Below are 25,724 nucleotides of genomic sequence, written 5' to 3' on the forward strand. Positions count from 1 at the left end.
GAATTTTTATTGCTTGGTTTAATAAGTGAAAAGTAACTTTGTTCCGGTTATCTTGAGTAGCTAATTCATATTCTTTTATTTTATTAAGAAAAGTGTATTTTAAAGAATTTCATGCAGACAAACTTGTTAGAAGTCATCCTAGGCGAAGGTATCTACCAAATATAGCATGTCAATCCATTTAATAATTTACTGAAAATATTTCCTCTGTCGCAGAGTTAACGAAGAAAAATAATGAATTACGACATAGTTGTACAGCAGTTCTTGCTGGTAACATATCTGAGGACATTTGTGTAGTTGTATTCAGTGATGGTGTTTTGTATACAGCATGCGTTTTTAAGTAAAACTTTTATTTGTCTTTCTCATTAGTGCACTGGTCATGGAATTGTGGTGCAGTGTAAGCATGACTGCCTCATGGATCCAGAGTTCGCATTTGCCCATCTGTTACCTATAACATCACACAACATGATACACTGTTTCGTTAAGCTTAAAAATTCACAAAATATTTATATATATTTTTTCAAAAATTAAATATACTTTTGTGACTGACTTTGTAGAGCTGTGGAGAGGGACACTTTGGGTGTGGAGACACTGCCCTCCCTCCCTCCAATTTGCGGGAGATGAGGGAGCATCTGTTACACCAGTGCACTGTATGTTGCGGCTTGGCTCGCTGCCCAGTTGTTCCTTCTGCCACCCAACTGCCCTCCATCTTTTCAAGGACCGGCTTGTGACTGGTGATTTTAAAGCATATGATTTCCAATCATATGACCAATGGCAGCTGCTGTTAAAACTTGTAATCATATGCTTTCAAATCACATGTGTTTGGTACAATGTGTGGTAAATGATAACTGATGAGAATTTTTGGAAAAAAGGTAAGGCACTTTGGGTGCCTCTATATGTTTGCTGTGCCACTGCCCCTTTGTCTGTGTGGGTTTTCCTGCAGGTTCATTGTTTTTTCCCACATTTTCAGAGGCTTGCAGGCTAGATTAATTGGTACCACTAAACTAGCCATGTGAGAGTGGATGTTTTTGTGTGTGTGTGTATATGCCTTGTGATGGTCTGGAACCCTGTTTTAGGACTATTTCCCACCCAATATTTGATTCTGTCAGGATAGGCCCTCCACATCTAGTACCAAAATTGAGTAAGTGGGTTTAAGAATATTATATTATAAGTGCACTAGGCAAGAGAACGAGGATTAGTCATGTTGCTAACCAGAATGCTTTTTGTGATGAAGCCCTGATTGTGGCAAGTTATCCATTCAGCACCAACTATAATCCTGATAGAACACAAACCTACCATAATTCATACAATAATGTGCAAAACAACATGACTAAAGAGACCCTACATAAATAACTAAAGAGCTTACCACAAAAACAGAGTTAGTGAAAACTAATCACAAACGGACTAAAAAACACTGAAGCTGAAACCCAAACTAAAAAGACACAGATATCAGAACAAAAAAGACAAATATCAAAAGTAAATAAAACTTTCCAAGTGCAAGGAGGGTACCATCAAGGATTAGAAAAAGATAAAAAAAAACAGATTACTTGCTGCAGGAATCAGCTTCTGCTGCAGTGAGGTCACAGCAATGTGAAAGCCAAACAAAATAGAGTATAGCAGGAAATCATAAGAAAAACTAAAAGCCTAAGCTCTAACTGTGAAAACTCATAAACATTTAATTATTTATATTGTAGACAATAATTAATAAATTACTGGAATTTGGTAAGAATTATCCATGATCTATTAAAAAATGCATAAGAAATGTTTGTAAGGGTTTTGTGCACATGTGCTCTGAAATCTTTGTAAAAGTTGTTTTCAGTTTAGAACTTGTATAAAAATATTATTCATCTTACATTAAAAATGACAACCTTTCTCAGCTACACATTTCAACTACTTTGGATGTGTGTAAATAAACTAAAAGGTGTTAAATAAAATTAAGATAATTTATTATACATCAAATTTTAAATGCATTTACAATTATTTAATGTGGATAGAATTTATACACTTCCCTGTTCCTCCCTGTGTGGATAGCGCTTTGAGTACTGAGAAAAGCGCTATATAAATGTAATTAATTATTACTATTATTATTATTACTATTATTATTATTATTAGAGTCTACATGTTCTGTGTGTGTTTGTCAATTCTAGCTTCCTTTTGCATTTTATTAGATTAGGGTCCATTGACTGACCTCAAGTGAATATGTGCATATTTTCTCTATGATTGGGACAAACATCCTATGCTGGACAGGTCCAGGATAATGATTAGCACAAACTAGGAACTGAAAACAGGTGGATGATTTATTGTCTTCATGAAAGGAAGAACACACAATCTGTGTTTTAGAATTAGCTGCCAGCAGATTGAATACAGAACTTAATCACTATAATTACGTGAGAGTTCCTGCCTTTGATACATTGTTTTTGATACAGTCTTTGGTTCTCCACAGTCTCAAATTTGAAAAAGCATGCACAAAGAAAACATAAATAAAAACAAAAAGCCATCTGTAAGTTAAAGAATGCATGGAAACTTTACAAAGGCAACAGTAGGAAAAGATGTATTTATCTTTAAGGCAGCTGAAGAATTAAACTAATTTATCAGTTATATATTGTTCTAAACAGCTTACTTTAATTTTTCTTGAAGATTATTTTGAATAAATGTTTAACAGCTATAGATTTTTGTGTTTTTCAGGAAATGCAAAAGGAGTGCAATTTTCAGAAAGATTTGGACTAAATATTTTACAGTATTAACTAGTGGAATACCAAATTGGTTACATTTTACATATTTCCTTAACCCCGCTGAAAAATATCTAAAATTTTATACCAGGAAAAGTCAAATGCTTTGTATAGGATTAACAACAAAGGTAATCACCAGGATTGTGAACCTTGAACTGCACAACTCAGCACCAGTCAAAAGGTTATTCTTTCAATTACAAAACATTGACAGATGGTGACCATAGCTTTTCACCTCACAATGGAAATACTCTACCATGCAGTCGTTAGTTCTCAGTTGAATTACTCTAATCTTTTATCAATGATCAATCTGCACAACCTGTTGACAGCTTACAATTAGCACAAAATGCTACTCCCCAAGTCCCATCTCAGACAAACAGGAACAACCTCATCAGCTTTCAGCTGTCTTTACTATAATGGCTTCCTGACTAATATAGCATAATCCTCCAACATTCTTTTATCTAACTTAGATAGCTGTAAATCCAGACTTACACAAATTTCTGTCATTGATGTTGTGTAATCCTATTAGATACCTGAGATCTAGCTTTCTTGTTCGTTTACTCTTGCGACTTCTACTCAGACTCTCTGCCTATGTCTGATCTTGCATCACCCATCAGTGATAATATTTAAAACAAACCTGAAATTCCATTTACATTTAATTATTATATATATTACTATGTTGCACTTACTGTACTGTACTTACTATACTGATGCTGGTTTTGCTGTGCTGCCTATCTGTCCCAACTGCCACTCAGCTCAGACATATATTTGGTTCAATGATTTATATTTATACTTGATTTCAGGCTATTTGCTAGCTTTTTCCAGTCTTTTAATAATTATTTGTTATACATTTTAATTTTTATTATTATCTGCCTGGCTCTCTTCTGTTTTGATCTTGAGTGCTTTATAAAGTGCCTTTTGATAGTGTTATCCATCCAGTCACTGTCTGAATCTATTCTTTTCCACAAGGCAGGCATCACTCCCCACTTCATTGTGCAGTACACACACACACACACACACACACACACACACACACACACACACACACACACATATATATATTCATATCTGTCCTGAATTAACTAACACCTACAGAATAAAGAAAAAATGCTTCAACAGTCAGAAGAAATTATAATCTACATTAAGCCATGGTCACTGTTCCACTATGTTGCCCTCGTCCCAAAAAATAATAACTAAAAAGATTTGACTGATACTCCAAAATGCAAACAAAATATTCTTTCATTCATTATTTTCATGAAAATGGGTAGAAAAAGTTATCATTAAGGGTTAAATAAGTACTGCCATGGAAGATTTGATTCATTAGTTGCAAAAAGTGTGAAACAACAGTAGAAAAACAGTTAATGCATATAATAATTAACCAAAAATAAAATATTCTGGTTATGGACTATAAAATATTGAAAAAGGATAGAAACCACAATAAAGGCTTAATGCCAATGCAGGAATGTAGGATATAAACTGCAGGGACAGATTGAAACAGTTTAATCTTTACAGTTTAAACAAAGAGAGAAACATGATAAAAGTGCGTACAACTTTACAAAGAAAATGGGCAGACACATTGAAGCTGGTTAAGGTTAAATACTAGAAATTATTTTTTCAAATAGCAAGTAATATATCCATCCACTTTCCAACCCGCTGAATCCGAACACAGGGTCACGGGGGTCTGCTGGAGCCAATCCCAGCCAACACAGGGCACAAGGCAGGAACCAATCCAGGGCAGGGTGCCAACCCACCGCAGGACCAAGTAATATATACACATATGAATTAAGTTATCAAGCAGTATAGTAGACAGGAGTAATTTGGGGACCTTTACATTTCAAAGGTATTATAAAGAATTATGTGAACACAAGAATGATACGCTATTTTGAGTTAAATGGACTACTTTAGTCAAAACATTTCTCAAGTTCTAATGTAACTGTTCTAAAAGCCCACAGTTCCTGCTAATTGTGAATGAAATAGAGATAAATCAGATACTTACTTCTATCAGGACTTTTATAATTTTTCATTTTGTTTGGAAAGTTAATTATTTATTTAACAATATCTGTGTTTTCTAATAGGTGTTGTTGTTTTCTAGCTACAGATTGGGTGAGTTGCATGGCAGCATCATGCATATCTGTGAGGCACATGATATCAACACAATGGAACTTTACTGTAAAAGAAGGCAGTGCACACATAGAGAAGTGTCCAAACTAAGACCAACAAAAGGGAAAGATTCCATGAGAGAGTAGCACTGGGAAAGGTTTCTAATTTTGATCTATTTGATCTATTTTTTTCTATAAATTTCTTTTGATTTTGCCTTTGAAAACTCTGATAAAAAGTTAACAATTCCTGCATTTTGACCATCATGATAACAATGATACTTCTATTTCATCCCAAAAGGAAAGACCCAATCTCTTCCTCTTGCACTAGTTCTATATCTGTTCATTACACACATCAGATTTAAGTGCAGCTTCTTATACTATTGACCACACCATTAAATTATAACAGACTAATAAATAAATTATCAGTCATTGTTATTAGATTGTTTATTTTGCATTTATCAAATAGTAGTAAGTAGTTCTGAGACTATTACTGTTTTTTTCTCTATGTGCTACTCTTAGGAGATATTCAAAAGCATATTGTTCAGGAGCACTTGTGTGCAAATGATGCTTGTCATAAACCAAAGCTTATAATATCCCTCTAGTTATGTACTTAATTAAATGTTTCAATGCTTAAACACTAAATGAGCCATTTAAACTCACTATCTAAACATCAAGACATACAGTTTGGAATTTTACTGTACCCTGTATATTTGACATTGCAACTACTACTACTACTACTACAAAGTTATTCTTTTTCAGCCTAGAAATATAGAAGTATTAAGAAGGATTACAATGCAGGATACAGATGTAAATTCATGCAAATTTTTTAAGTATAATTATTCACTGCAAAGCTGGTAACACTTTACAGTAGTTAAGGCACTGAAAAAATACATCTATTACTCATTAAGTCTTATGTAACAAGCAAAGGCTTGCTTTGGTGTTACTAACACAAAGCATCAGTAAAGTGGTTATCTTACACATTCATCTACTGTTTTAATTATATTGCTTCCAAAAATGAGTACATACTGGTGTACTTTTGTATACATAACTGTCATATAGGAAATTATCAACAGGATTGTTTCAAATTATATCTAAACCTGCACACAAAGGGTCCTGATTAATAATTAGGTTCAGCCAGAGTTTATTTGGCTTTATCTTTACCATATTTATACCATATATACCATATGCTCTCTTATCAACTTATGTCAGACGTCTGGTGGAATTTCACCTGGTTTAACCACTAAACATTACCTGTGGTAATTTTTGCATTATCTATCTAAATTCATTTTGACTTTAAGAACCAGCAATGTGCTTTAATAAATATCAGCATTTATCAGAGCAGATACCTTGGGTTTAAACTGTGACAAATATTCAAAAAATCATTTCAAATTTCCAATATTCATTATACTGTAGTTCTTTAATTCAAATTCCATTTTGCCACAAAAATACATTAAACATTTTAATGTACAAAAACACCTAACAACTCCTTCAAATACAAATTTTTGTTTTTTGTACTTGTGGGCAATAAACTTCAACTATCATTTTACTCAGCAGGATCAACTTTAAAAGTAACATGATGTTTTAAGTAATTTTTGTATATTCAGCATTTATATATCAGGTGGTATAGTCAATACATCCTTCACTCACAGTGCAGTATAATGTACCACCTTCAAATGCAAATGCACTGCTTTCGTTAAGCTGCTATTTTCCTTATAAAACCAAAGTAAAGAGTAATCCCATCCAAAAGACTACACCCTGCCTTCCAGAGTCAGCCTCACCTTTGACATGTGCACTGCAATTTTCTGCCTATTGATCATGCTTCTGCATTTTAATACAATCATTGTACACTCCAGCCCTGTGATTACAGGACACACAGGTTTTAACAGGCAATTCAAATAAAAGAATGAACATCTGCCAAAAATACAGACACAAGGGATGAAAGACATACAAAGGCTACTTTTAAGTTTAGTGCTGTTGCTTTATAAATTGTGCTGCTTTTTTATTATTTGTAGGTGCTGCTCCATGGTAAAAAGTGTTCTGTTTTGTTATGTTTATTTGTTTATTTTTAGCTGATACCTTTTTGTCAGTTTCATTGCTATGTACAATGCTCATCTGGAACGTTCACTGGTTTGAACAAAAAAGTCTGCCTTTGAAAGTTTTTTTTTTGATGTTTTTGTTTATTTTTGACAGTTACTATATTTACTATATGCTCTGTATGTTTGGGGGGAAACAATTATTTGTGTATCTGAGGCTACCTTGTCTATATAATCATAATACAAAACATTTTTCATATCATGAAAAATAATCATTTACAGATATACCATTATGCTGCCTGCCATTCAAAAATTATAATGTAACTATCAGGCCTTTTAAATATTACTTCAGTTCTGAGATTTACCACAGGATCCTACATACTGAAAGATTCTTGCTGTTTTCAATATGCATCTCCAATTTTTAGCTAAAAAGAAATGGCTTTGCTTTTAAATTTTCCTTTGCATGTTCATTACGTTTTATGATTTTAAGGATGTTAAACCATATAAAAGACTGGCTAATTTGTAACTAGTTTACTTACTGAATGTAGGAATATACATATAGTGAATTCAACAATAAAGGTTTGGGTGAAAAAAATATTTTTGGAATTTTCTTTTCTAAAAAATAAACTTTGTCTAATTTGACACACCACCATGAAGCAGTACACCACTTCCTTATACCTTAAAAAGCCAAATATAACACACATAATGGTGAGATAATAACAATACTGTGTAAAACAGGCATAATTAGGTCTACTTTGTTAAACAGAATGTGATACTTTAAATTGACTGAAAAATAGCCCTGACTGTGCACAAACTGTGGCGGTAAAGGAAAGGGTCATATGATTTTGCTCATATGAATATATTTTCCATGTTTTTTGTATATGGTATTTATCTCAAGGTCACTGAGATCCAAAGCCTATCTCAGAAGCTCTAGACACAGTGCATGGACCAACACTAGATTACTAGTCACCATCACAAAGTACACTTAAGCTTGTATCACCACACTCCTGGGCCAATACGTTGTAGCCCATTAACCTAACAAACATGGTAAGAATCTAGACAAACTTAACTTGGACTGGCAGATAACATGTAACCTCTACTGTCAAGGTGACCATGTCAGGTGGTGAACTGGAACTGTGAGGCAACAGCTCTGTGTACTGCACCATTGTGCTGCCTCCGACTACCTACGTTTCAATTAGATTGTTTTAACAAACAGAACTGTTTAGATAAATAGATACACAGAATAAGACTATAAAATGAACACTAACAAATGAAATCATTTAGAATGCAATATTTAATACTTAAAAGTGATATGCTTTGTTATACTTTGCATCACTTTTACCTGAAACATTTAAAATGTTCTACGGCTCAAAACAGCCTTAAAATTATTTTTGTAATGTAAAGCCAGGTCTGCAATAGAAATAAAATCTTGTAGTACTTCCTTATAGTTTCTGCTTTCTGGCCCAGTAAATAGAAATTAATGTCAATACACTAATAATCCAATTGCCCTTCATTTACTCAGAATATGGAACCAACGTAGAATGCACTTTAAGACAGCTTTTATCTGTTGCACCTCTACATGATAACCATTTTTTTCTGCCCTTTCAAACAAACACTGTATATAATGTTTGGATAATTTCTGGGATTAAAACACTTAGAGGATTGTACATACTGTATTTAATGTCTTTGCATCTTACAAACAATTAAGTTTCAAATTTAACTTCTCATCAACACAATTTTTCTACTACTTTCAAATCAGAAACTTTGCTAAATGTAACCTACCCAATTTTCCTCACCTTCCACCTATTTCTATTCCAGAAGAAATATTGATCAGTCTTGAAGACTCAGATCACAGCATCTCTACAATATATAAAAACATTTTAAAGTCCATTCCTTTCAAAGATCCTAGGATGTGGTGGGTAAAGACTTTTCACTTAATATTTCAGAAAAGGAGCGGAAGCCATAGAATACACTCTAGCTTCATATGCTCAAAGCATTCAATCATTCAGCTTAAAATCCTTTATTGAGCACATTTACCTCATTTAAAATTGTCCAAAATGTATCCAGGGCAAGATCCAACCCGTGAACGTTGCAATTGAGCTCCAGCCTCACTGGGCTACATGTTTTGGGTGGGCACCAAATTAATATAATTTTGGACAAAAATCTTTGAATGCCTATCAGACAGCCTTGGTGTCACAATCACTCCTAACCCATTAACAGCTGTGTTTGGTGCACTCCCAGATAGGCCTAAAGTAAAGAAGGGCAAATTGATTGTAATTGCCTTTACCTCACTACTAGCACGTAGACTTATCTTGATCAACTGGAAGAATCCTACTCCACCTGTTTTAAGTCAGTGGGTAAATGATATCCTAAACTATTTGAAATCAGAAAAAAATCAAATTGTCACTTAGGGAATCTGTTCAAAACTTTTTTTAAAAAATATGGCATGATCTAATCAATAACATTTAAGAATAAGCTTCTAAATCAGGGAAAAGGATACTTTTCCTTCCTTGCTGCTTTTAAAGATTTGCTCTGGTTGTTGGCTCTCCTATCTTTCCCTTGGGGTAGGGGGTTGAATTTTGTTCTGTTAAGTTTGACTTGATTGTATGAAATGTTAAATTAAAATCAATAAAAATTATTTAAAAAAAAGTTTTTTTGTAATGCTATGGAAGACTATGGAATTAATTAATTTATATAATTGGTAGTGATGTGATACAATTGAAAAGTAATAAATGGAACACACTATTTATTTATGGTCCAGTTCCAAAAGTTCATGCATATTTAATCAATGTTCTTATCTCCCACACATTCCCAGCTTCCAGTAAAGATCAAAAAGAGATTTTATGCAGCTTAATCCTGTGGCAAGCTTAGAATAAAAAAAAAACTGCTACAGATTTCTAAACACAAGTACACTGGCAAATACTGGCAATCATTTTAAAGAAAAATGAACTCTACTTAAAGCTGAGATAAAAATATGAGTATTCCTGTTAATATCTGGTCAACTGTAATTTTAAAGAACTTTAAACCATTTTGAACAGCACATACTCACATGAGATGAATGTTTAAGTCTATTTAAGTCATAAGTGCGATTACTCAGCTGTGGTTAAACACTATTTAAATCTCTGCTCTACAAGCTACTATTTGACTTCTTAAAAATGTCTTCCAATCTTAATATAAATGCAAAGTAGTTCTAGAGAGTTTGAAAATTGAAAAACAATAAATAAGCAGTTTAAGATTAAAAAGTACTGCACTTCCACTGGGCAATAGAGTGGTGCCTCACAGATCCAGGATCATGGGTTCAAATTCTGCACCTGGTCATTGTCTGTTTGGAGTTTGCATCTCCAAAGATATGAATGTTAGATGAACTGAGGATTCTTAATTTTTCCAATGTGAGTGTGTGTGAGTAGATGATGTAGTTAGCTGACACTGTCTACGTTTGGTTTCATACTAAAACGCTGACATTTATTCCCCAAACAATTGAAGTCACTGAGACCTAAAACCACTGTTTTTTTCAAAAGTTCCAATCTAGTAAACTAAACGTATTCACCTGGCAAGTCCCATGCTTAAAGAGGACTGATCACAAAATAAAGTACTGCTTACAGATCCTTACATCTAAATATAGATCTAAGTGTCCGTTAATGACATATAGGACATGAGATTTCTTTAGTTAATCATGGTGCTGGAGAGTGGCAATATGTTTTGATTGTTGACTATATGATTGTGCTGATAGGTTATACAATTGGCAAAAGGCAATAGATTACTTACATCGCCGATAGGCGGTCCACTGTCAATAATTTGAGCCAGTTAATTAAACCTGTGGTAAATATTCTGTCTTCAAGAGAAACATGTTTCCCGATTGTATATGAATAGGATGTAAACACTTTGCATTTACACAAGAAATGTTAAATGCTTCTTTAGTTAAAAGACACAGCCCTTATTTCATTTCCAGTGGCAAAAATACTAACAGAGAGGCAGAGAATGCACTGTAATATTGACAGCTGTAGTTGAAGCCACAAGTGTGCATTTCGAATACGTTAATGAAATCAAGACTGGCGAGTCAAAATTCTGCTTGAATCCACTAACTGATATTGCTACACAGCCTTTGCATGCATCTCCTCATATTTTTCTATATTTGCCAAAGACTGCAGTCTCTTAGGCAGCCGAGAGGAAAAACATGAGATTTCGAAAATATATACCTGTCGAAAAGCATGTTACAACTGTTGTTATTTGATCTTTTTTAAACAAGCAACCCATCAGTGGGCCAGTTCGTTTGGAAAGTGTGTTAGGCTCTCCGATCAGTCCTGTAGGATAGTTACATCAGGTGCCCACAAGGGAAGCAACTCAGTGCAGCTGTGCAATCTATTTCTCATACATCCCTGTTACTACCCCAAAAAGAAACTGATATAGATTATCACAGCGTTAAGACATGGCACTTAATTTAACTTCAGTTTATAACAGACTATTTTCTGTACAGGTGTGCTGTTTTGGAGAAGTTGAATGCTGGCATATGTGACTTAGTAAGAATGATACTTATGCTTTCAAATGACATGTTGGAGGGTATGTGTAAAGCCAGCTTAATGTATTCACAATAATGTCAAATGGCTGTAGTACCATTGTGTCCATTCATTCTACCCTGCTTAAATTTTGTGCTTTTCTAAATACAGATGTGTCAGTAATTAATTGATGGTTAGACAAGCCTTTAATGCTTGTGGTAGCAGCACTGGCTAAACTCATGAAGTCTGCTGGATGGTGTACATTTGCTTTGAAGCCAATGTGTTAGTTAGGAATAGCCAAGGTCAATTTCTTTTTGGCAACTCATTCTTCCAGTTGTACCTTTCTACATTAAAAGGTCTATGGTTATTAACAATGAGGACACCCTGTGGCCAAATCGAAAACTTATAGCAGTGTTGGCTTACTTTGTCACCTGGCGATAGATATTTAGGAGAATGACTGATTTACCTGGGAATTTTACATATTGCCCAGCCCTAGTTGACTAGCACATGTAATTAAGAATTTCACTGTACTCTATACATGGAGTGACAATGATCCTATAAACCTATAAATGGGAAGGCCCACCAGTCAATCAACTTGACTGTTTAGCTTTCATTTCTTATACTGTAAATATTTCAATACACTTACATTGTGTATTATTTTAGGAGTATTCTTTAAAAGTCAAACAATTCTGTTTTCTCAGAGTTGCTACAGTCTTGATTTTTGCACATTGGTACAACTGGTTACCTAGGACCCATGATGCTCAAGCACTCAAGCTTGAACTAAGCAACACTTTGAAGAAGAAATTCATTTGTCAATCAAATTCAAAAATCATATGGCATATTAACCATCCTATATAACTGGTTCAGTTACTGTTGATAATGATATATGGTACACAATAATAGTAAATCCATCCATTATCCAACACGCTATATCCTAACATAGGGTCACGGGGGTCTGCTGGAGCCAATCCCAGCCAACACAGGGCGCAAGGCAGGAACAAATCCCCGGGCAGAGCACCAGCCCACTGCAGAAAATAGTAAATAGCGAAACAATAATTGTGAAATTTTCACTGATATCAGTAAAAGGTAGACACAGTTAACCTCTTTATAAAATGGTATATTTTGTATTTCTGGATTCATTTACTTTTCTAATGCTATGCTAGTATCATTATTTTTGGCTACGGATTATGCCCTCTTCACTTTAGTCACCAACGTGCAGACATATTTTTCAAATTGAGCCATTTTTGAAGCCACTGTGTTGGCAGTGAGGAGCTTGGGTACTAAAGGTAATTTTAGGATATTTTCCTCAAAACTATATAGTATTCCTTTCTATGTTGTTTCTATAATAGATTAATAATAATAATAATAATAATAATAATAATAATAATAGATGAATAATAATATTCTATTAAGCTTTCAATGAAAAACTCCTGTTTTTTAAATGTATACCACCCTAAACTATTAGCATGACAAATGAGACTTTCTTAAACAACCTCTTCTAAGTGAGGTGGTTTTACAATGTTTTGTGTGGAGGTTTATCAGGTTACTTTAGACTATTTAAAGCAGGAAAACTTGACAATCGTCTTTACTGAAAAGCATTTCATAGCTTCATCTGAAATTATTGAAAATAATCATTATAGTACAAAGGGTTAAGCCTCCTTTTCAAATTGATGTCAAAGGAATAAATAAATATTATTCTGTAATAAAAAAACAAATTACAATATATAAATATTTAACAACATTATAGTATTGAACTGTTTTATCGAACTTTGTGACTATTTTATTGAATAGCTGAACTGCCTTAACAAAACTGTGCTCTGAGCTCTCATTACAATAGTTGGGTCTATTGCTTAACAATTTAAAATGAATGGTGTTGAAAAATAAAAGGTTTATTTTTCCCAAATCACTAAATGGAAGCATAATATTTGCATAATAACAATAAATACTGTATTTAAAAACTCAAATGACTTTTTTAGTTCTTGCTTGTAGCAGTGTATTATTTAACCTTCTTGAACTCTGTCTCATTATTTCTCTTAAACTTGGCGAACATTTAAGAGAGCAACTCAGGAGATATAAGTGTGCAATTAAAATAATATAGCCCCTTTCAAACTTAGGTCATATTCTTGAAAATATATTTGCACATTTACTGAAGGAAAAAGGTGAGATGGTAGTATTATTTTCTGTTTTTCTATGCATTATTATCTTCTTTACTGCAAGGCATGCATAAGGTCAACCTTGCATTACGAGACAACTAAGAAATTAATGTTGACCTGCATTGGAATGATCGCATCTCAGAGGGAAGTGGTGCACTGAAAGCACATTTGTTTGGAAAGGTGGCCTCTCTACCCTAACTTCTCCCATTCTGTACACAGCAACAGTACACATAATGCCTCAGTGCACCATATTGAACTGTGTTTCACTTTATTATGCACATTTTCATTTTATTATGGAATCTGTATTTTTTTCCTACAGTGATTTAATGAATATGGCTGTGTAGTTGAGTTAAAATGGCTGTTTTGGGCCTTCTCAGAAATGATAATTAATGCTGTGTCATTTTTTATTTGCATTGAATTTATACTTGTACTAGCAAAATACCCGCGCTTCGCAGCGGAGAAGTAGTGTGTTAAAGAGGTTATGTAAACATATATATACATATACATATATATACATATCTACATATACAAGTATCTACATATACATATATATACATACATATACACATCCACATATACATATATATACATATACAAATTTACACATCTACATATATACTGTATATACATATGTACATATATATATACATATAAATATCTACATATCTACATATATATACACATATATATACATATAAATATATACATATCTACATATATATACACATATATATACATATGCACATATATATATATATAAATATAGACATACATATATACATACATACATACATTCACATATATATATATATATATATATATATATATATATATATATATATATATATATATATATATTCACGGCATGAAAAGCAGATCATAGAATGGTTGAAAATAGTTTACTGTCAAATAATGCAAAGAGTACGCGACACATGTTTCGCCCTAATTCTTGGCTCATCAGGCGTACACACTCACTGCACTCCGTTACGGGAATCGAACCTCGGACTTCAGCGCTAGAGGCGAAGCCCCTAACATTGCGCCACGGCGTGTGGTTCGTTTATTTGACAGCATGTAGATCGGGGTAATTACATTCACGGCATTCGTAGTCTGAATCACAATCTGATTGTATGGGTGGTTACCTACCAGGTAACGCTTATGGTTGGCCAGCAAGTCAGCTAACATCAGCCACGGTGCCTTCAGTTGTGAGAAGCAGATCATAGAATGGTTGAAAATAGTTTACTGTCAAATAATGCAAAGAGTACGTGACACGTGTTTCGCCCTAATTCTTGGCTCATCAGGCGTACACACTCACTGCACTCCCTTACGGGAATCGAACCTCGGACGTCAGCGCTAGAGGCGAAGCCCCTAACATTGCGCCACGGCGTGTGGTTCGTTTATTTGACAGCATGTAGATCGGGGTAATTACATTCACAGCATTCGTAGTCTGAATCACAATCTGATTGTATGGGTGGTTACCTACCAGGTAACGCTTATGGTTGGCCAGCAAGTCAGCTAACATCAGCCACGGTGCCTTCAGTTGTGAGAAGCAGATCATAGAATGGTTGAAAATAGTTTACTGTCAAATAATGCAAAGAGTACGCGACACGTGTTTCACCCTAATTCTGGGATCATCAGGCGTACACACTCACTGCATATAGCCAAATTCCCGGGCTTCGCAGAGGTGAAGTATTGCTTTTAAATTTTAATTAAGAAGAAAAGAAAACCTTTTTAAATTGAGGGAAAATATACCAATAACAATTTGTTAAGGATCTGTTTTTTTGTGAAGCTGCCTTTACACAGCCTGTCCGCTGTTTTATAAATGAACGCCATATAAGGCCGTCTTTTCTACGTACTGCGTTCACAGTCAGTTCACGTGATTACGTGGGAGGCGTGATGACGCGATACGCAACTCCGCCTCCCTCGGCCAGCGAGCTGCAGTCCATTACAGTATATGGACAAAAAAGAGGTTCCAGTTATGACCGTTACGCTTTGAATTTCAAAATGAAACCTGCCTAACTTTTGTAAGTAAGCTGTAAGGAATGAGCCTGCCAAATTTCAACTTTCCACCTACACGGGAAGTTGTAGAATTAGTGATGAGTGAGTGAGTGAGTCAGTGAGAGCTTTGCCTTTTATTAGTATAGATAAGCTTCACCAAATGAAATTCCACTCAACTGTCATTCTTATAGCAATAAAGAGTAAACATCAGAACTATCTACTCTGCTGCCCTAATCTGGGATACAATTGCAAGACAAACCCCTCTCAATTCCTGCATCTTCCAGCAGGTTCAGACTGGAAAGTAAAATGCAGCTGGACTGCTTAATAATTGTGTGTGAACAATAGATTTCATTTTGGAGTCTTTGTACTTTTTCTGAAATATTTTCCTTTCATATTTGTAACTATAACATGTCATTCTTGTTGTAAACAGCTTAACTGCCTTGCTGTAGATCTTAGTATTTCCTCACTTCTACCCATTTTCACATAATATGGAGTTAAAAGATTTTGTTCACAAGTGATGGATAAAGGAACTGTGAGATCAACAATTGAATTTGAGAGACGGCAGCTGCTCTACAGGTGCTGTACCAGTCCTTGGTGGTGAAGGTGAAGTTAAATCTAATGACAAAACCAGTCAAACTAACTTCCTCACCTATGTCATGAGCTGTGGGTAATGATCAAAAGAATTAAATTGTGAGTGCAAGTGACAGAAATTAGGTTTCTTCACAGGGTAACTGGACTAGAATGAGAAGCTCAGCAGTACAGGAGAGCCTCAGAGTAGAGTTGTTGCTCCTCAGAAGCTGCTCTGGGCACATCACACTAGGTGGAGACCCTATGGCAGATCCAGGACATGCTGGAGTGATTATATCTCCAGGCTGGCTTAAGAATTCTTGGCAGTTCCCCAGGACTGTGACTGGGCACATGGAGGTCTGGGCTAACCTGTTTGGCATGCTGCTTCCACAACCCTTATCAAGAAAAGATTTTAGAATATGAGAGAGATGAAAGAGAGAAGATAATAAATTTGCAAACCTATTCATAAATCTTGTACTTATAAAACTGTAATATGATACCTGAATGTCATTAACAAGTCTTCATAGGAAACTTTTTGAAATGAATAATACGTACTTTGCCATCATTACATTAAACATTTTTTCAATACCAGTCAAAGAAATTAAACTGTATGTTCTCACTCAGTTAACCATGTACAATTACTTCCAGTTCTCAAATTCATTATATAGTTAATCTTAGCATAAAACATATTTTACACAATATTATTAAGACCTGCATAGTACTAGTGAATACAAATTATAAATTCAATGCATGTTGTTCTATTCTTAATTCAAAATATTACCATTAAATGAAAACCACAAAATCAGCAGTACACCAACACTAATGTTTGGCAAAATTTACAAATAACATGGCTCTGTATTGTATAAGGAAATTGCCCAAACATTTCAAGGAAAATAAAAAATATGATAATACTTCAGCTCATGGGTCGCCATGGTCAAGGCCTGCTTAGGACGTTACAGGCACAAGTCAGGTGGCAAACCATTATTAGGTGCCAATCAGTATATGGGTACTCTGGTGCTCACTTCTACACTCACCCACATAGGTGCAGTTTAAAGTCACATACATGTTTCTGGGATTTGGGAGAGAAACCTTAGTACCTGGATAAAAACCAGGATGTGCCTCCTCCATATAGCTAGTGGCTAAGACTAGAAAAGTGTTAGGGAGCAATGTTAACCATTGCACTGCCTGAATGTAGAATATAAAAGTCCACATTCAGTTTAGCATTTGGAAAGAATGTCTAGTTACAACCCCTTTACTGGACATTGTCAGTGTAATGGTTATTTGTCAGCCAAAAATGCAAACTTTAAATTAAACTTACATCAAGTACTAGTTAATACTGTAAGCTTTTTGAATTTTATACCAATTAAAAAAATCTAGTGAACTATAAAGCTTGCCAAATTTAATGATTTACTTCTTGTAATGAACTACTATAGTAAGTTGATTATTAATTGACACAGCGTCCTTTGTGACATGTCCATATTGCAAATATGGTGGTCACATTAGATACATCCAACTGACCTTTCAGAACTGCTTCCAGTTCATCTCTCAAAATGTCGAACGTGCTGTATCGAGAACTGGTTTCTGGAATAATGTTCTTTTTCAGCCAGCCTCCGCATGCATACTGGTAGAAATTTTGACATGGTTCTGCACTTGTATCCATGTTTTCAATTATACGTGCCGCTGCAAAATTGAATGATGAAAAGGATTATTTAATGCAATTGTATATAATAAAATAAAGGCAATGAAAAACTACTGATTTGTATGTAGAGTAATTTACCTGATTGTGTGCAATCTGCTGTTTTGCATATACCATCTGTAAAAGTAAACATTATGTATTACTTGACAGATATAATAACAAAAAAGAGAAAAACTTAAATGCATTAATTAAAAAAGGCTGCATTGACTTACATTCAGTATTAAAGTCTTTATTTAAAATGTGTGAATGAATTATTAAACAGAATAGAAAACAAAATAGTGGGAAATCTAGAATAGCTCTGAAAAAATCTGTTGTTTTCCTTTCCTATTTTTATTGTATCCAGTCCAGGAACCACATGTACCCTATATATGCATGTTTATAATATTTTAAACAAAGCCTCAACTTAGGATTAGTTTTCTTAAAACTGCCATTACAGTTTTATGTTTTATAGATTGTTCAGAACAAATCATTCTTTAGACCACCATGCATTTGCATTCTGCATCGCAAAAAAATCAATCATTTATATGTTATTATAATTGCAAATGTTGTCAACATGAGGCTGGCACCACTGAGCTAGATTTAACTTGCCATCTGTTAGAGAATTGCCAGACCAGTGGGATTGTCATGTTATCAGTTTCAGGTAAGAAAAACCAAAACAAGAAGCACTATCAGGGTCCAAATGCCACTGGCACAGTTTAAAGTGCAAACACTAAAATGTTTTTATACAAAATTATCACCTTGTGGTTAAATGTTAGGTATAAAGCTGATATAAACCACTTTCAGTTCATATACTAAAGTTCTACTACTTACTATTTTGTTCTTAAGCATGTAATCATATTTTATATTTAATAACTGTTTACAAATGTTTCTTAAGAAGTATGAAAAATTTCCAGAGAGTTAGTTCAGGGAAGATCATTCATTTATTGTCCAAAACAGACAACTTCAACATAAAGTAATGGTGGGGCAGAGTGCCTATACCAGCACAGGGTGTAAAAACAGAACTCTGGACAGAATACCACTCCACTACAGGCAAATCTTGTTTGTTGAAATGGCATAATACATGTTAAAAACATAAGAGATCAAAACACAACAACAGACCTTAATATATCATTCTCAAACCTCCTCAATTCATTTCAGAGTCTTAATATAGTGTAAAACATACTGCATAAGATGTATTACATTATTTTCAGAAGAGCTATTGTTTCCTTATGTGTAGCAATTCACATTTCAGTTTATTGAGGATAAGTGAGTCCTGCTAGATTTAATTATATTATTTCCTGAAAACAAATGTATACAGTAGTCCATCCATTTTCTAGGCACACTTAGATCTTAGTTCAAAATTACAAGGAGCCAGAGCCTGTCCCAGCACCATTGCAAATAAAGCTTGAATCAGATCAGCATGGATCAACACAGAAATGTCCACATTCACTCATATGTTGCCAACTGGCAATAACCTATTGTATACACGTTTAATAAACACAATACATATCACAGAACAGATTCACTACTCGCTATACATATTAAAAATCAGCTTTACATTATTTGAAAAATCAAACATTTAAATTAATAAAAATCATTTGACATTAAACAATAACAATAGTACTCACCTCCAGTGTTTGTCACATATAAAACTATTAGAGCAATCACTACAATAAAGAGCAGCACAACCAATGTGGAAAGCCCAATTTCTAAAGATGTCCATCTCAGCTTCTTTTTTGATTTTGGAGCGTTATTATCTGTTATATCCATCTGACTTTCTGATTTGCCCATAACAACACACCTAAAATAAAAATAAAATGTAATTAATAAACTGTCTAATGTCTAAATCCAAAGTTTCAAACTTAGAAGCTTAAATTATTTTAAAAACCTCCATTCTGATATAATTAATTTACTGTTTAGAAAACTGAGTAAAATATATTTTTTCTTAATTACTTTGAAGGAATTATAAAGAAATTTTAGTAAATATTTAATTTAGTTACAACTGTAAAAGTCTAGAAACTGAAACAAACATAACCAAGATCCTAACTTTGTACTTCAACCAAGCTGATCCTTGATCCTTAATGAAAGATCAACAAGTACCCAGCCTTAGTAGAGGAAAATAATGTAACAGCCTTATAAAGGGAAACTCTGATGAACGAGAGGGTAAAGATTAACAAATCCTTCACATTAAAGGAAGTTAGCAAGCAATAAAAGTGGCCAATTGCCTCTTAGTATTTTATACACAGGCATATCATTGAACTTCACTTAAACCAATGCTGACAAAGATCTTATACTATCTTTATTTACAGAAATACCCATTTGGATTGTGGACCAACTTTTTAATTTTAAGTTAAACAAAAACAATCTATTAACACTAATTCATAAAAACTAAAATAAAGTGAAAATCCACATAAACCAAGAGATAATATTAGGTCACAAGCTTTATAAATGAAGGTAAAACAGGAACTCTCGGACCAAAAGACCAAAGAGAATTCAGTCTCCCTCTAGTGCTCTTTCTTTCTCTCTCTGTGTCACAATGAGCTACACATTAATATGGCCTTTTGGTATTTGCTTCATAATGACTGTATTGTTTCAGCAATTTATTCTTATTCATTTCAGTTTTTTGCATATATTTATGCTTTTCCACACAACAGATTACATTGTGTTTTGTGCATTTTGATCATTGTTTTTTTCTTTTGAAGATGTTTTACTCTGTTTTTAAAACCTGAAAATCCGTCAGTTTTTTAAACTTGCTTTTTCAAAGATAAGAGTCAGCAGGCACAAGCCACGAATCAGCTATGGACTTGGAACTGGGACACACTCGTACACACACCCACACACAGTTCATAGTAAACCAATTACCAGATGACAGAAAGAACTAAAAAACCTGGACAAAACACATCTGGCCTTGGGGAGAACATGCAAATTCCATGTAGACCATAACCAGACCGGAAATTGAACTTCACTCCCTGGAGCTGTGATCTGCAACATTAAAAATTCTACCACTGAGCTGTCCAAAAATTACAGTACCTTCATTAATAATGTAAAAGGATAAGTTATCATCCTCTGTAATTGCCAAAATAAACTTTGAAAGTCTATACAAAACCATGACAGCCACAACAACAATACAGTTCTGCATCAATCTGAACATATTATTTTGTTTATCTCTTTTTGTATCATTTGTATTCTGGGTAGGAGTTACAATCTTTATGACTTACATTATCTGCATAAGTAGTTGTATCAGTAATTGTATTTACACCCCATTCTGACATTAATATGCTGAAAGAATACTGCTCCTAAACTCTGAATTTGCTGCTGTTAGTGAGTTATATCAAACAAATACCAGATTTATGATGTAGTTGTTAAAAAGCTTTTTTCTTTAATATGTCATTTTCCTACTTCCATAAAAGCTTTTTTCTTTTATATAAGTCATTTCCCCACTTCCATACTCCTTAAACGCGTACAGAACATCAATTGTCCTCCACGCCTGGTGTTCAACTCACAGCTGACAATATTATATGAATTTTGGCCTAACTTACAGTATGCATTTTACTGTGCTTGAATTATTTGTGAGTATAATATATGCAGAAATGTACCCATTTCAAATAAAAGCATTAAAGGAGAATGTATTAGTGTGATATAACAACAGTTAAATTTGTCTGTCTAGCAAAGATCACTGTTAAAAAATAAGCTACTTTACATTATGCCATATACTATATCTAATAGTTTGTGGAATATGGTTCTCTGGTAGCAAACAGAAATGTTATCTGTAACATAAGATGAGCATTCATTTAAAACAGTATTTTAATAGTAACTTGAAATATTTAAACAATGATTAGCTTAATGATGAAAAAGTGGTGAATATAAGGATAAATCCAATTTTGTATTACACTGTATCTTTAATAGCAAATATACTTACACGAGTTTATAAAAATGAAGAATATCTGCTTCTGTCATCAACATATTATTAGAAATCAAATACTGCTTACAAAATAGTCAAAAAGTCTTGACAATTTAGAATATGTTGGAACTGCCACATTCTGTCTGTAGCTGTGGACACATGATGATCCAGAGAACATCAGGAAACTTATTGCTTGCACTGCTGTCTCTGGCGGTAATCAAATTAAATCTAATTGAGTTGAACTACTTTACCCAGTTTTGTACTCAGTATGAGACCTGTAACTATACTGTATATGAGTATCAAAGTTAGCATGTAAATACAGTTTCAGTGTACACAAAACTTTTGAACAAATTGCTGTGACTTTGCCTTTTAAAGCAGTCTTTGTCCTTGAGTTGATAAAGCATGGTAAAGTATAAGAAATATATTTCTTGTTATTATTACATCTGTATATTTGTTACATCATAAATTTAAGCTTAAGCTTGCTTTAAAGAAATTTTCTAACAAAATATAACACTGAAAATTCTAAAGCAATTTTTCAACAACTACATATAGTTGTTGAAAGGGGAGATTGATCCAGTTATACAACCATTATCTGCAACCAATCCAAGGGTGCACTAGGCATGAAACAGCTCTGGACAGAACACCAGAAGACAAGTTGTGTTTTAGTAATTGCACGCGCCTGTTATACCTTTTGGCTAAGCCAAAGGTTTCTTCAGTGATCCTGGATTGTTGCAGCCTTCAGTCCAATACGTTTTTCATGTAAAGGCATTGCACACAAAGTTGTCTTCCTGCAATCTATTATTACTAATAGAGTTTCTTTCATAAAATTCAGAAAGACACATATTGATCTCACATATAATAGTGTACACAACACTATTTACTGTCCATTTTTTCTATCAGGTTTGTTCACAACTGTTTAGAGTTGAAGTGTTTGATCTTTTTTTATTTTAAAAAAAAGCAATTAGTTAACTGTGAGGTGTCAATAAAAGCAGGCAAGAGCTAATCATCAAACCACTAACATTTGTTCATGAGAGGTTTGCTGTTACAGAAATTAATAAGAAAAGCTTGGATAATGGCTGGATTTTTTCACACACACACACACGCACACATATGTGTGTGTAAATGTCACGTTCCATCAAAGATCTGTTTAGAAGAATGACACTGCACATTCATCCCCCCAATTTACTGGACCCACATTTTCATTAAAGGGTCTGCCAGGATCATTTCTTTGTAAATCAGTGCAACCTCCACAAAGAATGTGTAAGATTGAGCGACATTCATTTTGGAATTGATGGACATAAATCGAATCCCCTTAATACTACGTTCGTTTTACAACCATTCTGTACATCCATCCATTCATCCGTTTGTTGACCTGTTCAACTGAAGGGGCCATGCGGCATCAAGCACAGCCGAATACAGGTGAACGTGGAGTGCAAAATCGTGTATCTGGAAATTTCTAAAGTGACTGTTAATTCTTAAAAACTTTATTAAGAATGCCAAGTCGCGCTCACAAACACTAACTGGCGATGCTTTAGATAATCCTGAGTGATGTGGGGCCCGATACACTGGATGTGTTATCAAATGACATTTAAAAGCAGCATCTGTACATGCTAAAAGTTGTCTTCCTCGTCCTATTCTGCAGGGGTTGCCGTTTGCACGCGTGCACATATATGTGAAGGGGTAAACCCACTCCTCGAAGGTGATATACTGACCTGCTATCACTCACCCGTGCCCACCGCCACGGGACTGAACAAACACTTGCCAGCCAGTCTCCCCCGAGCCACAACTGAGCGATGCTACTGAAATTCTTAAGTGTTCATGTTAGAACTTCTGCGTTCCCGTTGGTGCCGCCAAGGTTTGGAACGAATGGTCATTAACTACAGACATACAGAGTCTGCGTAAAGAACAAAACAAACAAAATCGACAAAAGCATGACCCTATCCTCTGTATCGGGCGCGCGTTTCCCTGCGTGCGTTTGAGTGTGTGCGTGTGTGTGTGTGTGTGTGTGTGTGAGGATGTGAGCAAACCGCCGCACAGCAAAGCAAATGCGTATGCGGTAAACACAAATGCAGTCTGTCAGACCTGGAAAAGGTGCCTGTGATATCAACAAGAGACATAATTCCGTGCGCTACCGTCATGTACTATACCTGAAAGACTTACCATGCGCCTCTGGAAGTGTTCGGTTGATGATGTAAATTGGCATCACCGTCCAATCAAGCAGCCGTTAAATCCAGAAGGAGCAATCGCTTCGATCACGCCGCCGCATTTAGCCTGAAAATCAATAACAACGAACCCCCAGCTTTAGTAGTGGTGGAAATTATACCTCTGTAGCTCGGCTCTTCAAGGGGAGGGAAGATTAATGCACCTACCTGTTCACTGCTCTTCCAGACAATCGGCAGCTTTCTTATACTACTGGGCATATTTGTTATTTTTTTTTCTCTAAAGATTTTTTTTCACTCACATTGTGTATATACACACACGAGTCTCGATGGAATACCCCTGGCAGTAAGTTTCTTAGACACGCACTCGGGAATATGGGATAGTCGTCACGCTCCGTCCACCAGTGCAGAGTTCTGCCCAATAATCCGAGGGAGTTAAGAAATCGATTTTCCAAAAGTGTGTTGGTCGACACTTCGAGACACTCGGCTGCGTTTAAGTATTTCGTGGCGTCCAGAGTACAGTAGATTCACCTAGCCTCGTTTCCTCAGACGGAGGAACAGGGATGTTATAGGTGATAAGAACGATTTTAACCACTGTGCTCTATTGTACCGGCCTAAGCGCGATGCTAGTGGTTTAAGGACAGATCCAACATGTTCAGAGACTACGCAAAGATTATGGGCTGTGCTTTCATTCGCAGCATACAGAGACACAGAGATGAGGGGCTTGTCTGCAAGTTCCCGAGCGCACGATCGACGCCCAAATCAGACGAGTAAAACACTCAAGTAGTTGTGCCTACCGGGCAAATGCAAATGTTTGCTTTTTAAAAATCTGTTGCTTTTCTTGGCACTGGCCATTATGCCTCATCAGTAATATAGTTTGCTTCTCCTTTACTGTTTAATAGTATCACTCTGACCTACTTATGCTATCACTTATGTCTGGCGAGACTAAGTGCAAGAATTGTGAAGGAACGGCTGCAGCCAAGAAATGTCTGAGACAAGATCTTAAAAGCTTTGTTAATTAAAAGTGTTCTGTACAAATCGTTCAAATAAGCCTCCTCATACATTTAAAGGGAATAAAGTGTTCATTTTGAAAGACAGTGCTCTGATATTCCAAGATCTGCAAGAGAATTTTTTTATAATTTTACTCTTGACCAACCAGAATCACTATTTTGGATTTTTGAGAAATCTTTGACATCCTGTCTGACAGAACATTTGTGTCTCTTATGCAACATATAAATATATGGAAATGCCATCCAGTTATTTTAAAATATAACTTCATTGAAACAATCTAGTAAACACTGAGTTTATAGGCACTGGGAGCTGGAGCCAATCCTGGCAGCGTGGAACTCTGTGCAGGACGCTACCCTAGAGTAGACCCCAGTCCATTGTAAGGCACACACACTTACATGCTCAGACCAGAGTCATGAATCAGCTTAAGCTACATGTTTTAGGGATGTGGTAGGAAAACAGGCGTACCTGGAGAAAGACACACATAGATACAAGAAGAACATGCAAACTCCACATACAGTTAGTGGACCAGGTTTCACACCCACAGCTTTGGAGTTATGCTATTCGCTGCTCCAATCTGTAGCACATAATAGGATAGACCTCCTGCAACCCTGAACTGTATTAAATAGTTTGAGAATGTTATATACAGTAATAATATATATGGTAGTATAAGAGATAGCGCTGTTGCTTCCTCAAGGACCCAGTGTTCAGATCTTACACCTTTTCATATGATATGCATCAGTACAGTGGCTCACTGGTCAACACTGCTGCCTTATAGATCCAGCCAGTGTAGGCTCTAGTCCCCACAATCCCAAACAGAATTAAGAGAGTTTCAGATTAATAAAAAAATATAGGATAGTATGGTAACCACTACTACCTATTGCATCCTGCATTCGGATTTCAAATTCCACTCCTGGT

The 25,724-nt window shown here is 35.0% G+C and overlaps 1 protein-coding gene across 3 annotated transcripts in view; it reads right to left on the bottom strand.

Moving 5' to 3' along the window:
• LOC114646352 (neprilysin-like) overlaps positions 1-24,630 on the bottom strand; it is a 98,323-nt gene extending 73,693 nt beyond the window's left edge. Inside the window, exons 1-5 of one of the 3 annotated variants that reach the window (XM_028794509.2) lie at positions 24,009-24,630; positions 23,800-23,910; positions 19,367-19,539; positions 17,841-17,876; positions 17,582-17,743 (exon numbers count right to left, since the gene is read on the bottom strand). In XM_028794509.2, the coding sequence (XP_028650342.2) occupies positions 17,582-17,743; positions 17,841-17,876; positions 19,367-19,529 (361 nt within the window). In that variant the 5' untranslated portion in view covers positions 19,530-19,539; positions 23,800-23,910; positions 24,009-24,630. Of the gene's footprint in view, positions 1-17,581; positions 17,744-17,840; positions 17,877-19,366; positions 19,540-19,785; positions 19,906-23,351; positions 23,628-23,799; positions 23,911-24,008 lie in introns of those variants that run through there. The other 2 variants (XM_028794510.2, XM_028794511.2) reach the window with 2 other exon arrangements.
• Between the last annotated feature and the right edge of the window lie 1,094 nt (positions 24,631-25,724).

Source organism: Erpetoichthys calabaricus, chromosome 2, assembly GCF_900747795.2.
Source record: "Erpetoichthys calabaricus chromosome 2, fErpCal1.3, whole genome shotgun sequence".
Lineage (NCBI taxonomy): Eukaryota > Metazoa > Chordata > Cladistia > Polypteriformes > Polypteridae > Erpetoichthys > Erpetoichthys calabaricus.